Raw genomic sequence first — 20078 nt, 5'->3', positions numbered from 1 at the left:
GGTGGTGGAAGAAACCCAAGTCATCCTTCGAGAGTATGGCTTCCGCTTCGTGAGGAGAGGGCCCATCTTTGTGAAAGGGAAGGGGGAACTGCTAACCTTCTTCTTGAAGGGCCGAGACAAGCTGGCCACCTTCCCCAATGGCGCCTCAATCACACTGCCTCACCAGGTAGTAGACAACTCCTAAACGGCCTCCAGCTCTACGAGAACCCAAATGGGAGGGAGTTCATTTCTGGGACTCAAAGAAAGGCCTCGGGAAAGGACATGTGACCAAGTCCCAACAACCCAGGCTGTTGAAGTGCACACTCACATAGACTTTAGGTTTAAGAAATCTCCTTCAGCCTTCATCTGTCCATGGATGTGCGAGCTCTGAGGGTGGCCATACTATTCCTCAGTGTGCCTCTAGCTTCCCCAGAGTAGGGCTCAGAGTCATAGTACCGGAACGTTCCTTCCAGAGCCCTAGGTCTTACCAGCCCTCTTCCACCCAGAGAGGCCACGGCCACTGTGAGTAGAAAGGGCTGCCAGAGGAGGAACAAGGCTGCTGCCCCCGTGCCTGGCTGGGAGCACGGGTGGAGCAGCTCTGCTTCAGATGAGGGCCGCCCGCTGGCCACCACTCGCTCCCCAGCTAGAACCCGGAAGCAGTGCTTTTCACTCTGAAGACCTGCTTGTCTGTGGTCCGAGTTAGGTGAAATGGCCCTTGTCCTGATAATCTTGAAAGGTTCTTCTGGAACCCGTCACCTTAGTCATGGGAGCAGAAAGTGCAATATTTCCTTTTACCTGGTGGGAGGGAGGGAGGGAGGGAGGGAAAGGGACTTTATTTCTGAAAGAAAAAATATATAAACAGATCTTCTACATTTATATTTTTAACTTTCTGTTAAGAAAACACTCCAATATTGCCTTGCCTTTTGAGCTCTTGCTACAGTCGCCTTTGCTACTGCTTAAAGAGAGAATTTACAGGTATTGATAAAGAACAAGACTGTTTTATTAAAAGCTTTATTCAACTTGAATATGATCATTTGTGCCAATTCTGTTAACAGCCCTCATCTGAGAAGTGCTTTGCTCTCTCCCACATTGGTCCTCATGTGCCTGGAAGGCAAGAACTTAAACTACAACCTCCCTCTCATCCTTAGGCTGCTTCCTTCTAGATGGTGGTCCAAGCTGGCTCGACCATCCCCCTGTGCTCCTCCCAGAGGTACCTGTGGCACCCACACCTGCAGGTTGCTGCTTGGCCATCAGCTCTAGGTCAGGACCATTTTAGAGTGAGGCCAGAATGCAGCTCAGGGTTTTGGACAGTAAGGGTAGTGATGACTCCTATTTGTGACCTGGCAAGTGACAGGTTTTCACATCCATGCACTGGCCCTGCACATACTCCCAAGGCAAGGAACAAAAAAAGCCAGCAGAGTGGAGGCCATGGTTATGTGCAGAGGTGCTTCACTAACTGGACTAGGAGAGGATGAAAACAATTGCATGGCCAGGGCCTGGAGCTTACAGAAAAGGGAAGAGATAAAGGAGAGGGGTCCACTTCCTTTGCAATGATCAAGGTATGAGTAGACTTCTGATCATGAGCTGACTCAATATATTCAGTGCTCTCCCAACTTGTTTTAGGAAACGACATTAGATACATGCAACCCCAATTACTCTATCCCTAGTACTCACACCACATTCTTTGTAAAGCAGGGGCCGAGAATATTCCACTCCAAACCAAAGATTAACCACCCTTCCCTTCTTAATTATATGATTCATATCACGAACCCTGAGAGTTCTAAGAACTTTCTTCTCAAAAGTCACAAATAAGAAAATGAGACAAAGTTAGCTGGAGGTTTCATAAAAGCTACATAATAACTCTTCAATTAAATGGTAATACTCCCTCTCTCACAAAATGCCTTCTGTAAAAAAATCTCATTTTCAGCTAAAACGTACGATTAATATCTCAAAAAGAAGAGATGATTTTGAGCACTGGAGCAGGTGACCAGGCAATTTTGGAGACCTATCCAAAAATGCCGGGGTCAATAGACCCAAACTTGCCCCTGACCATCCTGATAAAGTGGGTGTCTGTTTTCACTCCAGGGACGGTCCCCAGGAGAGGAGTCTGAGCCTTTCAACAGTTTTCAGTTCCCAGGACCTTGCCCGCAAGTGTGGTCAGTACTCATTTACTCACTTCTGATGTGTTCCCAAAGAAAATATTCTAGGACAGCAGACTTATATCCAGCTTTTCTCCTTTTCTTGCAAATGAAGTAAACACCTGATGTAGGGGCTTCGTAAAAAACAGGTTTTCATGGTCTGCTCGCTGTTCTTCCCACGTACTGGGTAATGCTTCCATCTCTGAAAAACAAAAAAGACAGGATCTGTCAATCTCACTTAGCGCAACTGAAGGAATCAGAATCTAGAGCACTAATATTTGGGACCCATGGAGCTTTTTTTCGTTTTTGGTCTGGAGCTGAGAGAGGCTTGCCCCTTATTGGTCCAATGAAATTTTGAGACCAGAAACTTAAGACTCTGCCCAAAGAAATCTAAATCCTATGATGTGAAACCTGCCTCCTAAAAACATTTTATCCTTTTTCTCGTTACTGTCCATTATGTAACGTTTAACAACAGAAGTCTCAGCCATCCCTGAAAAATTCCCATTCAGAGACCGGTCTCTGCAGAGCTAAGGGTATGCTGACTTGTCACATCTACTTGGTTTCACAGTGAAGCAAGTCTAGACTTTCGCCACCACAGCGACTCTATGATGCAACCTCATCAGCTGTCTAAGAGGGGTTTCCAATGAAAACAAATCATAAGCTGAAAGAACTCTGGTGGCGGTGGACTGAGCAAAGGAGAAAGAAAAAGTTGGATAATTATGTTTACTACTTAACAAAGAGGAGAGGAAAAACTGGCAGAAATAGGGCAGATATTCTTGGTATCTTACTGACTGTATTTTTCGGTTCACAGTATGGAAACAGAAAATAGTATCTCAACAGGACGAGCTGATACAATCTCACTATTTCACTCTGTTTCAATCATGTGAATAACACAGAGCATATTGTAATTTCTTCCTGGAGGCATCCTTCCTCTTACCTTGAGAAGTAACAGTGACGTCAGTTGGAAGGGTTGTTGTGAGGTCCTTATACAGCAGTCTAGCACAAAAGGGGAAGGACTGACCTTCCAGCTTCACTTTGTAAGTAAATGACAGCAAGTTGCATAATGAGTTCCTCTGCAAGGGCCCCACAAGGAAGGCTGCAAAGTCACTCTAATGGGGATGGGGATCAAAAGAGACACAAAGTATATGACAATTACAGCTCCAAAGGCAGTAAGTGGTTATGATGCATCAAACATGTCTACCAAAAACAGGGCCCATTAATTAAATCTCAGAAATAAATGAAGGATAGAGAAAGGCCTGAAAAAAGGACAAATGATAGAGATTGAAGATAATTAAGAGTTGGTAGCAGCCTAGAAGGCCTGTAGGAAGCACTAAGTCAATGGCCAGAGGCTGGGGAGACACTATTTCTGCTAAGAACTCAGGGGACGTCACATGTTTGGCTGAAATGCTTCATGTCTACATTCACATGTCAGTATCTAGCTGATAAGCAGAAGTTTCGGTCATTCCAAATGCACAGAGAAATGCTAAGCTTGTAAGAGTCACTTATTCCCTGCTTGCATTCATTTCCTCCCCCCCTCCCCCTTTTAACTGCAACCCTAGCTCAGTTACAACCCTAAGAATGCAAGCCTGAGCTTAGGCAAAGATGGACAGCATTCCTCTATGGCATTTTCAGAAACCATTATTCTGCTTTGCACTTAGCCCCAAGGCTCAGCAAAGATACCTGGAACACAGCACGTCATCTACTGGACCTCCACTGAATTAAAAATAAAGCAACTGTACCCTACCACTTTGAGAGGAAGGAAGGGTCAAGTATAAAAGCCTGAGAATCACCATGCATGAGTAAATAATCCCTTCACCAGTACCCATGCTCAACACCATGCAGAGTTTCAACAGAAGAGGAGGTGGAAAATAGCTTGTGTGTAAATAAGAAATGAGCATTAGGACGACAACAGTCAAACTTCTGGCTTGGAATTATGAAGCACTCTAAAGTACAAAAGAACACGTCCCTTTCTTTCAAGTCTATCTGGATCAGGTATCTAAGACCACAGATACCTGAAGTCGATCTGCCTGGTACTTCCTCCCCGAGTAAGCATTTAGGTATTCGCAGAGAACAAACAGGAAGTGCTGAGTATTAGTCTGTAGGTATTTTGCAGATATCTCTTCTAGCGGAATGAAGACTGGAACCGAATGGTGATGTATCCAAAGTGGTTTCTCCATGACAAGGTCCACAAAGTAGGAATCCAGCAGGTTCCCCTCGAAAGCAGTGCTAATGCAGACACAGACTCCTCGGCTGGTCAGCTTCCCGCTGATCCCTGGGACAAGTAAGACAGTGCCTTAAGGGACGTGAGGCAAAGGCAGTATCCTGTTCATCTGTGCATCCCACGCCCCTCAGCTCTGCCTAGTACACACACCATACGCTCAAATGCTCACTGAACGAATGTCTAGACTCTTTCTTCTGACTTTGACTTACTTTGAATCTGTGTTCTTAAAACCACAGAATGGTGGGGGGAAAAAAAAACATTCTAAGTAACAAATTATTGAAGAAGAGATTTTGAAATTTTCCATTTACCTATGGCTCCTTTTTTCCTGAGTGTCAAGTAACTTACGGTAGTCCCCAGGTCTTCTCACAATCTTCTTATGATGCAGATAATAGGTAAGTCAGTCCTCATTTTAATGGTGAAACAGAGACTTGAGGGGTTTAAACTGTCTGAACAGTGGCATCAGGCAGACCAGCTGTACAGGAAGCTCTAGCACACAGCTTAGCACGTGGTGAATCACTACAGTGAGCAGTCTAAGCCAGTCACCAACCAATCACTGCTGCACAGGGGCCAACTTTGCAGGTAAAGCTGCCTGTGAAGAGCATGCCAGTTCTGCATGTGTATGTCGGGGGGTGGGGGGCAAAATTCAGTGTTAATGAAATAGGTCCAGAACTAATAACACATCTTGCAAACTATCTCACTAGAGAGGAGACTCAGACTGAAACAGGTCAGAAAAATATTATACCTGTAAAACGATATGCCTGCAGAATGGCTTTCACGTTTTCCTGTTTTCTCTCCAAAATTTCTTGCTCACTAATCTCTAATGTTTGGTCAGGTTCGACACTGGCAGTAGATGCTTTAACCTGCAAGACATGTAGCAGATCAATCTGGGTACAGAGGCGTAATAAAAGTCCCATGCCCTCACCTACGTGGGAAAAATGTAAATGCAGAGTATTTTTTTTTTATTATGTTATGAATCAAGAAATGCTACTGTGGCCAGCCAGCTGGTGCTATGAATTCACAGTAGAGGAAGAATCTTGTGGGTTATATACAGTACCAGGAATCAGAAGTAGAAACTGTGCCAGCCTGAAGAACAATGCATTTGGCTACAGTATAGAGTCTTGTGAGAGGAGAAAGAAAAAGAGGTAAGGAAAGCCTAGGGTAAGCAGAAACAGCTGTAAAGAGGCAAAGCTGGGAAAGTTGGGTCAGACTGTGCAGACTTTCAAGTGCCAGGATGAGAAATACTGATTATAAGTCGCACACTGTGAGCTACAACCCAGTAGATGCTATCAAACTAACTCCTTCTAAGACAACTACACAAGCTGATGAAATACCAAAAAGAAATGAGCAATCATGCAAGTAAACAAACAGAAAATGGCCCGAAGGCATCAGAGAACCACCAAATTAGCTAGACTGAAGACTAAAGATAAATGTGGAAGTTAGTTGGGTTTTCCCCCTCATAGTCTTGTTGATTTTTATCACACAGCATACAGGCCAAATAGAAAGCTGCAGGCTAGATTCTGCAGCAGTCTCACAGTGCCAGGGCAACAGAAACTGGAGATTGAGGTTACCAGAGCAGACTTCTTATGGGCCAAGATATAGAAATGGGAACCCAACAGGCTGCATGCCTCCAGGCGTAACAGAAAGACGCTGCTGAAAATCAAAAAGCTAAGCAGATTGTGGAGGTCAGGGCCTGCCAAAGAAGATGAATCTTAACACATCTGTCCTAGCACACCCAAGCTTTCAATTAAGGCCTCCACAAAGGACTACACCCTTCAAATGAGGGCAAACCAGAAACAGATGACCTCAGCTGGTTGACAGTGATGTGCCCATACACTATCTGCCTGTCAGAAAAAAACTGAAATTCTTTCTGGAAGAAGACAGCATAGTTCAGAATCCCTATTTTTTTCAAACACTACACATCACTGAATTAAAAAGAAAAATTACCAAGCATATTAGGAAAGAGGAACAGATGGCTGAAAACCAGAAGGAAAAAGAAGACAACAGAAGCAGATCTGAGGGGATTCAGCTATTTGAGTTATTATCAGACATAGTCATTAACACAGATTAAAGGATGGAAAATTCATACCAAAGGGCTGGAATCTATTAAAAAGAATCAGATGAAAATCCTGAATCCAAAAAATACAGTTACAGAAATCAGGAATTCAACGGGTTTAAAAGCTGACCGGACACATAAGAAAAGTGGAAAATAGGTATATTTTCATAGCTAGATTAAAGCAGAGTAAAGATATAAGAGAGCTCACAGTAAAAACAAAAACTCCACACATGGAAGCCCCAGAAATAAAGAAAAAGAACAAGACAGATACATTACTTGAAGAGATCCCGGGCAAATTTTCCAAACAAATGAAAACTGCAAGTGATTACGGAGTGCTGTGACACAAAGCAGGATAAAGAGAGAAAATCAATCCCGGCCACATGATGATGTGAGACTGCTAAAACCCAAGGGCAGAATCTTAAAGGCAGCCAGAGGAAAAAAGACACATTATATTCAAACAGGAAGACTGACATCTGAAAGAAACCACGGAACCAGAAGACAATGAAAAAATGTATTTAAAGTATGAAAGAAAATAAATTTCAACCTATAATTTGAATACCCAGCAAAAATATCCATTTAAACATGAAAAACATAGTGAAATAAGGGTGCTTTCAGACAGACAAAAATAGAGAATTTTCATTTTCAGCAAACCAACACTGACAATGGTACCAAACGGAGCTACTTAAACTGAAGGAAAATAATCCCAGATGAAAATATGGAAATGCAGTACTAGAGAGCACGGAAAAGGGTAAATAGGTATATAACTTTATAGGCAGAGTGACTGTACAATGAAGTGTTTCATAGAGTTTAATACATGTAGAATTTACACACGACAATAATAACATGAAAGGTTGTATGTGTGGGAAAGAAAAGATGTTAGGTTCTATAATTATCTATGAAGTGGTAAAGGTACTACACTAAAGTATATTCTAGTAAGAAAAACAAGCCTGTTTTCTCAAGGATAATCACTAAAAAAAATGCTAAAAGTCATATAATTAACAAGCTAATGGAGAAGTGGAATAATATCCAAAAAGTAGCAAGAAGAGAAACAAAGAACAAATAAAATAGTAACATGATAGACGGAGATCTAGATATATTGCGTTATATCCTTTAGTCGCTCAGTCGTGTCCAACTCTTTGCGACCCCATGGACTGCAGCCCACCAGGCTTCTCTGTCCATGGGATTCTCCAGGCAAGAACACTGGAGTGGATTGCCGTTCCCTTCTCCAGAGGATCTTCCTGACCCAGGGATCAAACCCTAATCTCCTATATTGCAGGCAGATTCTTTACCGTGTGAGCTACAGGGAAGTTCTTCTAGATATGTTAGGAATCATTAAAAGTTCATGGACTAAATAATTAAAAGACAAAGACAGCCAGGCTGGATTAAAACTAACTATATGCTACTTACAAAAATAAGAACTGTTGAAGTTATACTTGGCAAAGTTGGTTTTAAGGCAAGAAGTTTAACTAAAATAAAAGGGAATATTGCATAATGATAAAGTCAAAGTCGCTCAGTCATGTCTGACTCTGCAACCCCATGGACTATACAAGTCCATGGAATTCTCCAGGTCCGAATACTAGAGTGGGAGCCTTTCCCTTTTCCAGAGGATCTTCCCAACCCAGGGATCGAACCCAGGTCTCCCGCATTGCAGGCAGATTCTTTACCAGCTGAGCCGCCAGGGAAGCCTAAGAATACTGGAGTAGGCAGCATATCCCTTCTCCAGCAGATCTTCCTGACCCAGGAATCAAACCAGAGTCTCCTGCATTGCAGGCAGATTCTTTACCAACTGAGCTATCAGGGATAGCTGATAATGATAAAAGGTTGCTGCATAAAAATAAAAGGCTTACTAACCAGGAAGATAAAACAATCCTAAATTTGTCTGTACCTACTGCACAGCAGGGCTTCCCTTGTAGCTCACTCGGTAAAGACTCTGCCTGCAGTACAGAAGACCTGGGTTCGATCCCTGGGTTGGGAAGATTCCCCTGGAGAAGAAAATGGCTAACCCACTCCAGTATCCTTGCCTGGAAAATCTCATGGACACAGAAGCCTTGGGGGCTGCAGTCATGGGGTCGCAAAGAGTCGGGCACGACTGAGCGACTAACAGTTACTTACTACACAGCAAAACTGAATGAAAGGGGAAAAAAATGTACAAATCCACAATCATAGTGGCAGATCAACACATATACCCCAGTAACTAATAAGCTGACAAGTAAAATAGTGAAGAAATGAACATCATGATGAACACATTTGGTCTATTTGATATATAGCGAGAATACAGTACCCCAAAATGTAAAATCCACATTTAATGAACATGGAACATTTATCAAAATTCACCACATGCTGGGTCATATTCTTCAATCACAATGGAATTAAGCTACAAATCAATAACTAAAAAAATTACTAACAAATCCAATTTTTAGATATTACTTAGTATACTTCTTAAACCCATGGGACAAAGGAGATATCACAATGGAAATCAAAAATATTTTGAATTGAAATGATAATGAAAACATATCAAAACTTGCAAGATATAGCTAAAGCCATGTGCTATGAATATTTGTGTCCCTCAAACTTCATGCTGAAATCTAATGCCCAATGTGATGTTATTTGGAGGTGGGGCCTTTCGGAGGTGATTAGGTCATAACTGGAGAGCCTTCATTAGTGTCCTTACAGTGTCTGGAATTAGTGTCCTTATAAATGAGATGCCAAAGAACTAGCTTGCCCCTTGCGCCATGTGATGTTACAATGAGAAGACCACAATCAAAGAGGTAGTAAGGGGGACTCCCCTGGTGGCCCAAAGGTTAAGAATACGCCTGCCAATGCAGGGGATGCATGTTCAATCCCTGGTCTGGGTAGATCCCACATGCCGCAGAGCAACTAAGCCCAAGTACCACAACTACCAAAGCCCATGCTCTGGAGCCTGTGTGCCATAACTAGAAAAGAAGTCACCACAAGTCTGTGCACTGCACCAACAAGGACCAAGTGCAGCCAAAAATAAAATATTCTTTTAAAAAGAGGTAATAAGTCCTCAGACACTAAACTTGCCAGTGTCATAATCCTAGACTTCCCAGCATCTACAACTGTGAAAAATAAATATTTGTTGCTTATGAGCCATCTAGTTTACGTATTTTTGTTATTGTGGCCCAGGTAGATTAAGATAGTATGCTTAGAGAGAAATTTATAACTTTAAACACATACAGAAGAAAAAAAAAGATTTAAAAAACAATTATGTATTCATCCCAAGAAACTAGAAGATATATGCCATGTACAATAACTGGAAGGCACAATACTATAAAGATTTCAACTCTTTCCAAATGGATGTATAGATTTAGTGAATTAAAGGAGGTTTCTTTTTGGAAACTGACAGCCAATTCCCAAATTTATGGGAAATTTGAAGGGCCAAGAATGGCCAAGATAATTCTGAAGAGTAAGACCTAAACTATAGGAATCAAAACTTTTCAGTAATAAACCTCTGGTACCAGCACAAAGACCAACAGACCAATGGAACAGAACAATTCAAAGATGGGCCCGCAGTGGACCCAAAGATCCACTACAATACAATGGGGAAAGAGTGACCTTCAAGCAGTGGTACTGAATGAACTACATACCCATATGGAAGAAAACAACAAAGTGTGACCTTCAGGGATTTCCCTCATAGTCCAGTGGCTAGGCCTGGGCACTCCCAATGCAGGGGGCCTGGGTTTGATCTCTGGTCAGGAACTAGATCTCATATGCCACAACTACAGATCCAGAGTGCCATTAACTAAGACCTGGCACAGCAAAATAAATAAATAATGCTTTTAAAAAAGTAGTAGTATGACTTCTATTTCACACCGTGTTACACAAACATCAATTCCAGAGGGACGGTATTTCTGAAAGTAAAAAGTAAAATAAAAACTTTCAGAAAGTAACAGAGAACATCTTCATGTTCTTAAGTTAGGCAGATATTTATTCAAAGGAAACATGAAGTTAGATTCTTAAATCAAACCTCATTAAAATGAAGACTTTCTCCTCAACACAAGATGTCACTGGAGAGTGAAAAGGCAAGTTAGTCTTTAAAAGAAGATTTGGAATACAGATACACAACAAGGTACTTCTAACCAAAATGTGTAAAAAATTCTACAATTTAATAAGAGATATATGACCCAATAAAAATTCTGCAAAAGTTCTGAAAAGTTCATTTCACAAAAGAAGACTTTCAAGTGTCCAAAAAAGGTACTTAAAATCATTAATAAAAAGAACTCAAATTAATTCACAGTGACTTACTATTACACTCTCACTAGAATGATAATTTTTTAAAACTGACAGTATCAAGTATTGGTAAAGATGCAAAACAACGGAAACGCTATATACTGTTGCTGGTAATGTAAAATTAATACAATCAGTCTCAAATTCTGTTTGACAGTATTTACTAAAGATAATCCTTGTACCCTGTGATCCAGCAATTCAACAGAAAAGTACGTATTTTTACATCAAAAGATAGCAACAAGAATACTGCATTATTCTTAGTACCCCCAAAGTGAAAAAACCCAAATAATGTAAATGTCACCAACAGTTCAATCAGTAAATAAATTGTGGGATATTTTCTAAAATGGAATAATTATATAGCAATAAAAAGGAATGACCAGGGGACTTCTCTAGCCGTCTAGTGGCCAAGACTCCGTGCTCTCAATACAGGGGTCCTGGGTTCGATTCCTGCTCAGGGAACAAGATCTCATATGCCACAACTAAAAGATTCAAGACAACCAAATAAAATAAGTACATACATTGTTGCTGTTCAGTCCCTAAGAAGGACCACAGCATGCACCAAAGTGGATGAATCTCACAGAGAAATCAATCCACAAAAGAAGACAGAGAGAACAGAGTTCATACTTTTTTCATTTACATAAAGCTCAGAAACAAGTAAAACCAGGGTATGGTAACAGAAACTAGAATAGTGTTACCTTGAAGGAAATGACTAGGAGGATGGAGGAGGGAGACTTCTCAGGTACTGGTAATAGTCTACACCTTGATTTGTATGGTACTTACCAGAGTGTGCTCATCTCTATAAAAGGATCTTTAGATTTGTGCACTATATACACATATTTATCTATCTATATTAATAATGGATACAGATTTTTTCTTTACTAAAAAAAAGAAACAGAAGGAGGAAGAGAAGAAATGGAGACAAGAGAGAGAAGAAAAAGAAGGAAGGCTGAGGACAGTTGTTGACAATGAGCAAGAAAACTTGTAATTTAATGAAAAATGTAGTATTTTATGAACATTTTCTTGGCTGTGCAAAATTTATTGGAAAATATAAATATTAGAAGAGAACCAACTAGCAGACTACTACAATAACCCTACCATCTAAATCACCTGGTAAATATTAAGAACCATGTGTATAATCTACAAGCTACGGTAAGAAGGAGGTGGAGGAGGGGGGCACAAAGACAATCTAAAGAATTTGACAGGTTTTACTAACTGGATCTGGGCTAGAGAGAAGCCTTAAAAGAGGGAAGAGTCAAAGTTTACTGTGAAGTTTCAAGTTGGGTGAAAGATGATTCTAGAAAGATGGTATTAATGACAAAAGTACTAATGACTCAAGTCTGGCTGAAACTGAGGTAAGAGGCTCATGTCCATGAGAGCAGGTTAAGAGACTATTATGAATTCACCTGGCCCATCAGTAAGGCCTGCCAACTGTTAGATGATATTGATATCAGCTGACTCTATAGGTGTGATCACTTGAGGAATCAAGGACTGAAACTGCTCCAGTTAAGACCACAGGTAAAACATATTATTCAGATTTGCTCATCCCAGATCATGTTAGGTTTTTACACTCCAGGAAAGCCTGCCAGTATCGATCACACTTCTACTCACTCTGGCTTGACGCTGTTTCACTTCAGCCCTCAGGTTATCTCGTAGACGTTCCAGTTCATGAATCCTGGCTTCAAGAGCCTGTGCATCCTGTGGCTCTTCCAAGTTTTTATGGGGTTTGCTCACTTGAGTCTCTAGTCTTTCCAAGTGAGCTAAAACACCTGAGGGAAGTAAAAAGGAACTTTCAAACAAACCTAAGGATTTCTAACTCCAGGAACAGGAAGCACTTCAGGGAAGAACAGATGGTGACCCTTTCCCCAGAACTTTGTGGTCGGTTAAATTGTAGACAACAATTGCCAACAATTTATAAGACAAGAGGAGCTGACAACAGAAGTCAATGGTCAAAAAAAAAAAAAAGTCAATGGTCAGCAACCTCTTAGGCAGAACACTGACATACACGTGGTTCCTTACTAGGCCACTGTTCAAAAGGGGAATCATCTAAATATAGCTAATCTCAGTTATCTGTGATAATAGTGACCCAGAGGAAAACAGGGTCAGAAAAAGTTTTTTTTAATTGAGTTTCATACACGTTTTCCCAAAGTGGTAATGCATAACTGTTTGGATTTAGACATCCATAGACTTGAGTGAGTATTCTGAAGCCCTGAAAAGTATCAGGAGCATAGAACTATAAAGGCACACACTCAGAGGAACTGTCCACCAATATTACTGGGTATTAGACAGGAAAACAAGCTCACCAATGGATAGAAACTCGGGCAATCTCAGTTTCCAAGAGACTAAAGACCAATATAGTTGAGGTCCTAGTTTTAAAATGCTAATCAACTCTAGCAATGAAGCATCTGCGAACATTTCCTACATATTAAGACACTTGCACTAGATCCTTTACTTGCAAAGCGTAAGAATTAAAGCATTTATATCTCCTATACATTATGCATCTGCTAAATGCTTCAATGAAAAAGCATTAAAACAATTACTTATCTAAGTTCCACAACCACCATCACAGTGCTATTATTTCCTCCATTTTTCAGATGAAGCAATCAAGGCAGAGAAAGGTAAAATAACTTGCCCAAGCCCACAATATTTATAATGACACAGCCAGACTCAAACCCAGGTCTAACCAACACCGGTCACTGCCTGGCATGGCCCCTTCCACGGGAGTAATGCGGGAAATGGCCCCCCAAAAGTTCTGAGAAGAAAAGAAGGCTCACTGGCTAGAACTGCAACTCTGAATACAAAAACATTTAGCATACTACTGCATGCAACCTACTGGTCGACAAAGGGAAAAGAGCTTAGGAATAAATAAAAGTCATTTTTCTTGCTCCAGTGATCTCAGCTGCTCTTCCATGTTAGTTTCGTTCACCATCCTGCTCCCAAACTTCGGGTTAGAGGAGAAACGGGCTTTCAGCCTGAGAATTATTTTGAGGAGCAGTAGTTAAATGTGAACCTTTGAATACCTCCGCGAGACTCGCCGTCTTGTTTTAAAGTATTTGCCAGCTCCATCTCCTCCTCAGATTTTCAAAGGCCTTCCTAGAGAAGTTGTCCAGGCACCAGTAATTGAGTTATCCTTGTGGGCAAAAGAAAATGGCAGGAATGTACTCACACTCACGACAAACCCACAGGGTCGGCCCACACAACGCAGACACGCACCCCTGAGCCCCGACACCCCAAGGGTGTTCGCTAGGACGCCCCTTCCCTGACCCGCCCGGCCCATCCCCGGGTCCAAGTCGGTGTCTACCTCCCGGTCCCTGCGCGCTACCGCGGCGCCACGCCTCTGGATCCCCTCTCTGGGTTTCCTCGCACACGGAAGGGACTGTTAAGAGGCCGCTCAACCTTCCACCCTGATCAGAGCCCGGTCCGCCACTGGGTCTGTCTTTCCCTTTACCGCCTCTCCTGCTCACTCTAGCCAGGGTCAAGAATTCCCGCCATCCTCGGCTTCAAAACCAAACCAAGCGGTCCCAGCGTGCTTTGCGCTCCTGCCGTACAAAAACATGGCAGCGCTCAGGGCCCCTCCCTGATCCCAGCATGCACCGCGGGGTAGGCCCGGCCTTTCAGTTGAACAGGAAGATGGCGGCCTCTGGCGGAGAGCCGCAGATCCTGGTACAGTACTTGGTGTTACGAAAGGATCTATCACAGGCTCCGTTCTCCTGGCCAGCGGGCGCAGTGGTCGCACAGGCCTGTCACGCAGCCACCGCGGCCTTGCACCTTCACCGCGACCACCCGCACACAGCCGCTTACCTCCGGGAGCTAGAGCGCATGCGCAAGGTGGTCCTTGAGGTGAGGCACTAGGCAGAGGGGTGGGACCTTGAGGACGTTGGGCCGGAGGTGGGTGTAGTTTTGAGTCCCGGAGCCTAACATCATGGAGTGGTTGTGGCATGTGGGGGGTGGGGGGGGAGCGGGGCGCCTAACTTCATGGAGTGGGTGTGGCGTGTGTGTGTGATGGAGTGTGTGTGGCGTGTGTGTGTGTGTGTGTGGTTGGGGTGGGGGGGGTGGCGTTTAACTTACAAGTTTTCGAAACGGTTCTGGGGCTTGAGCTACTGCCCGGCGAGCCTTACCTAGACGGGGCGGGGCCTGACGGTGTGAAGAGTGGACGCCCGGCCGGTTATAAATGCTTTCCACACCGCTCGGGTCTCACCTGCGTCCCTCTTAAAGAGATTCCTGTGATGGCGGAGGGCTTTCTACCCGCCTTTCTACCTGAGCGCTGGGCTGGCCCTTTTAATGGCTGTGCTGAAAAGTACAGTCCTTATCCCTCTCCGAAAAACCGATCCAGAAGCGTAGGGACTCAGGGTTCCTTACTGTAAGTGAAATCAAACTGAAGCATTTACCTGGGTCTGACCACAAAATTTGAAAATAAACGTGAACCCTAGTGTGATTTGAACCTAGCATCAGAGGTAAGGTTCTTTTTACAGATGGCCAAACAGATCTTACCCTTACCTTCTGTCAATTCTGCCTCTAGAAATGTATCTTAAGAAAACAACAAGATGCATCCAAAGAGCATTGCACAAAGATAGTCAGGAGCGTTTTATAATAGTAAAAAATGTGGAAATCATTAAATTTCCAATACGATGATTTGGCTAAACTTCGACCCTGATAATGTATTATTATGAAACTAGCCTAAGTCGTGTTTTTGAAGTACATTTAGCTGGCGTGGAAGAGTGCTCATGACGTGGTGCTCGTTGAACTATATTCTACATATAAAATGATCCAGATTATGATAGGAAAAACTAAATACATCCAAGTATTAAATAGTGGAATTTTGTTTTTTTAATAATGCTTCTCTCTCTTTTTACTTTTCTACATTAAGCACATATTTTATAATGAAAAAATGATTGCTTTCATTTGAAAGCAGCTTTCTTCTCATAAAATTTATCTTAATAACTGAGGTGGAGGGTTGGGGTAATTCCTTCTTGGCTAGCTGGCAAAAGCATTATTTTTCAAGAGAAAACTTGCTGTTGAGTGTTGAAACATCAAATAGTAACCTGCAGGGAGAAGTCCTGAGAATCTGTAAGGCAGAAAAGAAACATAGCCTTTCCTTTGGATTCTTTTTATAGGACTTTTATAGGAAGACTTCAAGAAATCATGTGGTTTGGACATCTCCCTCTCTTGCTTTTAGCAGATAAAAATATTAACCCCTTTTCTCAGATGAGACATCTGAAGCTCAGAGATTAAGTGACTCCTTAGCTGTGACTCAAGAAAGGGACTTAGGAGTCACCACTGATTAAATAAAGGTGCTCCCGTAGCCATAAAGGCCAATAAGATATAAGACAATAAACTCCAGTTACTGAGTGCTCACTGTGTGCCAGACACAGATCTGAGCCTGATTTCACTGAATCTCATTACTTCTAGGAAGCATTACCATCCCATTTTACAGGGGGGAAACAAAGGTTCAGTTAAGCCACACAACTTATCAGAGATCACACAACCAGTAAGTGATGCAAAGTTAAAGTGTTCGTCACTCAGTTGTGTCCAGCTCTTTGTGACCCCGTGGACTGTAGCCCCCAGGTTCCTCAGTCCATGGAATTCTCTGGGCAAGAATACTGGAGTGGGTAGCCATTCCCTTCTCCAGGGGATCTTCTCAACCCAGGGATCAAACCCAGGTATCCTGCATTGCAGGCAGATTCTTTACCATCTGAGCCACCAGGGAAGCCCAGTAAGTGGTATAGCAAGGGTTTGAACTCACTCTAGCTTTACTATGCTGCTCCTGTTGCTGAAGAAGGAAGGAAGGGAAGTCAATGCATTCATCTTCAGTATGCCCAAAGGACTCAATAGATTAAGAGTAGCAATCCTCTAATTATCTTAGTGACTTCTGCCTTTCTAGGCTATATATATATATATACACACACACACACACACACATATGTATACCTTATGCAACTTAACACACTAGTGATCTTTATTTTCTGAGTGATAGCTTTACTATTTCCTATAATGGGATTCAGCATGGGTGATAAAGATGATGAGAAACAATTTCAGAAGGACACTGGAGAATCATTTGCCCACCATTGAGTTAGCAAGGGAGAACTATCCCAGCAGTAAGAAAATCCTTCTTGGTTTTTGTGGACTAGGGTGGAAGTAGGAGGGAGGTGGAAGTGATGTGATTTTAGAAAGCCTTCCAGTAGTCAACTCTTCATGTCAGAGCTGGCTGTGGGATTAGTGATGGCTGTTTAGGCACCAGAACTAGGAAATGCATAGAGCATAATTACTGACAGCGCATTCCCTCAGCATCTCAGGAGGGGAGAGAAAAAACTCCATTTTATACACAGGAATATGAAACCTCACCCCACTCCCACCCCTTCAGAGAGTGAATGGTAAATGGAGCGATGAAGCTGTTGCTTCTGGAGACATTCTCTACAGCGCCTTCTTTGGTAGAGCTGTTCCTGCACTTTCAGTTAAGAGGAGTCCCCCTTCATACTTTTTTTTTTTTGCTTTTGCTTTTTGTCACTTCCTAAGTGGGCTTTTCAGTCTGTGTTCTGCTCCTTTTAGGCCCCGGATGAGACCACCTTAAAGTTGCTGGCAGAGACGCTGCAACAGAAGAACATTGACCACAAACTGTGGATGGAGCAGCCAGAGAACATCCCCACTTGCATCGCACTCCGTCCCTACCCCAAGGAAGAAGTGAGCCAGTATTTGAAGAAATTCCGATTGTTCAAATGACTGACATTATCCATTGCTTTGTATGTTTGAGTATCAGCTGTGTCCAGAAACTGCATGCCGTCCATCCCTAAGCACCGTGTACTCCTTTCAATGACAATTCCCTCTACCTTTTAAATTATGGTAGTTTTTTTTTTCTTGGCCATGCCGCATGGCTTGTGGGATCTTAGTTACCCAACCAGGGATTGAACCTACACTCTTGACAGTGCAGAATTCTAACCACTGGACTGCCAGGGAATCCCTAAATTATGACAGTTTCTTGAAGGTCAAACACATGTTCATATTAAAGTTGTCATTAATAAGTATTTCCTCTTACTTTTAATTAATAAGTTCAGATGGGGAAGGTAGGTGAGTAGCATTATCATCTATGGGTCTTTGCTCAAATAGAAGATTTGGTTAGACTTCTGTATAGGGTCAAGGAAATGCCCTTACTTTTTTGTTAGAATTAATATAGTTCTTTCAATCACCCAGGTTTAAAACTTAGCCTTTAAAGTCCTTGTCTCTTATTCATTTTCAGGTCTCATAATCGTTGAATCTAGGACACCATCAGATTTAAGATACACAGTGATTTTTACCTGTTGTTAAGAAAGGAGAAATGCTCCAGTTGAGACATACAATTAACTGAAAGATATATTCCAACTTCAAAGATATAAAATTTATTCCAAGTACCACATCTATTTTCGTATAGCTTCCAGTGCCACGGCCCTGAGTCGGGCTCTCATTTTCCTTGTGGGTGTCCCACTGGTCTGCTCACCTACTGTATCCTGGTTACAAGGTAGCAGATGTTCTGCCACCAGGTTTATGTAGGATCACTGAGCACCCTCGTCAGTATAGGGTCCTACTTGCCCATGGAATAAAGTCAGGATTCCTTAGCTCAGCCCTCAGGCCCTCCGTGGTTATATTTCCTAACTAACTTTTTAGGTGACTCTTCAATTCCCTTATTCAAACTTGATGTATCAATAAAGACACTCCAGTTGCTGCCCTCCAGTCTCTGCCTGGGAGTCGAATGTTAGGACTCTTCTCCTCCCTTGCCTGCCTCTGGATGTAAGCTGTTTCTGGCTCAAGTGCTACCACCTTCACAAAGTCTAACCCAGCCACAAATGATAGCACCCATCTCTGAATGTTTATATAATATAGGCAGGGTCAGGGGCATAATGGAGGACTGGCCTTGAACAGGGAGAGAGGGAGAAAACTTTTTTGAGACTAGAAGAGAGGGAGTGGGGTAAAGTATGAATATATGTAAGTTTATAGTGGAAGAAACACCTGTTGACTTAATTTTCTTCTATGAAGTGGGAAGCATCTAGTCTTCCAGAACAGTGAATAAACTTTCTGAGCACCTTATTACATGGCATAACATAGTGGTTAAAGCTCAGACTCTAGTGTCAAACAGCCTGGGTCCAAATCCTGGCTTTCATACATTTCAGCTGTGTGAACTTGGGCAAATCACTCAACTTCCCTGAGCCTAGGCCCTTCATCTGTAAAACAGGGATTTACAGGAGTGCTGTGTGGATTAAATGTGTCAGTGTGTACAAATCCTGTGGAACAATGCCAGGGCACTCAGTGCCGGAACCTGAGCATAAAAATGTAAGACACAGCCCTCAAGTAGCTTTCAATCACGTAAGCCGGTTGACTAACTCCTTTTCTATGAAGTGATGCCATCCACTCCCTGTTACCTCCATTGAAGACAACTAGGTAAATGTTTCCAAATCATACTGAATTTTTAAAAAATCTATATATTTTTAAAATTCAAATTCTGCAGTAAGACAGTGATACAGTCAGAGAGAGATGAATGTCTATACAGTTGGGAGATAACAGCTCAGGCAAATGCCTAAAGCAGCTCCCAAGGGAAGAAAGGACAGGCACTCAAGTGAGAATACAGTAGCAGGGAAGCAGCAGCTTTCCTTACTAGAATCAGCTAAGCTTATTATCATCTGAACTTGATCAGAGGTTCTCAAAGTGTAGTCCCTAGATCAGCATCATTTGGGTACTGGTTAGAAATATAAATCCTGGGGCCCTACCCCAGACCTACTGAACTGGAAACTCTGGTATTATCTAGAAGCGGCCTGGTCCCAAGAGGCAGCCAACCTAAAATGTGTATGATGAATGTGTGATTTCAAGTCAACACATATGATAGTGTATGATGTGCTTACAGGAAGGAGGCAGGATGGAGAGCAAGAATCTGGTACTAATTACACTATATCTGTAATATAGTGTATTTGTAAACTTGCACACCAAGTTTACAAATAAAAAAGAATTTTTTCTCCAATGGAGCAAGCTTGTGTTGCTAGACCTAGAATAGGCAGCAAGTCCTTGAAAAGAATCTATGCTTTGGTGAGTTTCTTACATGTGAAAAAACATCTGATTATGAACAAACTGCTTCCATAGTGCTAATCAATTTGACAATTTTGTGATCCAGGCTGTCTTGTCTCAGGTTACTGATTCAGAAAGGCTTAGACTTGCCCAAGACCAAAGTCAGTGGCAGGACTGGGGTTGAAAACCAGATCTTTCGTCAGTCCAGTTTTCTCTTAACCTCTTATAGCTAGTTACTCATTTGATTTTCAGCCATGTAGATACTAATTGAGAGTGATTTGAAAAGGGGTCATGAGTAGTTCGAGCGCTAGGAAGAGCTGTATGTTCCATTTTAAATTGGTTAAATGACATTCCAGATTATAAATCAGCCTCCTGTGACTGTGAGCTGTATGACTCTGTACCCTAGGGATCAATTATC

At 42.3% G+C, this 20078-nt stretch overlaps 3 protein-coding genes across 5 annotated transcripts in view; 2 read left to right on the top strand and 1 right to left on the bottom strand.

Moving 5' to 3' along the window:
- ADCY3 (adenylate cyclase 3) overlaps positions 1-213 on the top strand; it is an 82600-nt gene extending 82387 nt beyond the window's left edge. Inside the window, exon 22 of the mRNA XM_043917321.1 lies at positions 2-213. Within this exon, the coding sequence (XP_043773256.1) occupies positions 2-184 (183 nt within the window). The 3' untranslated portion in view covers positions 185-213. The remainder of the gene's footprint in view (position 1) is intronic.
- CENPO (centromere protein O) lies at positions 200-14247 on the bottom strand. 3 transcript variants are annotated; one of them, XM_043917322.1, is made up of 8 exons: positions 13938-14247; positions 13657-13766; positions 12248-12405; positions 5081-5198; positions 4130-4389; positions 3055-3226; positions 2156-2319; positions 200-774 (listed from the first exon to the last, which is right to left on the bottom strand). In XM_043917322.1, exons 2-7 carry the CDS (start codon positions 13700-13702, stop codon positions 2183-2185), a joined length of 891 nt encoding a protein of 296 aa, XP_043773257.1. In that variant the 5' UTR covers positions 13703-13766; positions 13938-14247; the 3' UTR covers positions 200-774; positions 2156-2182. The 3 variants fall into 3 exon arrangements, with proteins under 3 accessions (XP_043773257.1, XP_043773259.1, XP_043773258.1); XM_043917324.1 differs by having other exon boundaries at positions 636-774; positions 14085-14247; XM_043917323.1 differs by having other exon boundaries at positions 636-774; positions 14101-14247.
- PTRHD1 (peptidyl-tRNA hydrolase domain containing 1) lies at positions 14213-18332 on the top strand. The gene is made up of 2 exons (XM_043917325.1): positions 14213-14476; positions 17183-18332. Exons 1-2 carry the CDS (start codon positions 14225-14227, stop codon positions 17351-17353), a joined length of 423 nt encoding a protein of 140 aa, XP_043773260.1. The 5' UTR covers positions 14213-14224; the 3' UTR covers positions 17354-18332.
- The last annotated feature ends 1746 nt before the right edge of the window (positions 18333-20078 follow it).

Source organism: Cervus elaphus, chromosome 11 (assembly GCF_910594005.1).
Source record: "Cervus elaphus chromosome 11, mCerEla1.1, whole genome shotgun sequence".
NCBI classification, from domain to species: Eukaryota; Metazoa; Chordata; class Mammalia; order Artiodactyla; family Cervidae; genus Cervus; species Cervus elaphus.
This window is presented reverse-complemented; position numbering and strand designations above follow the sequence as displayed.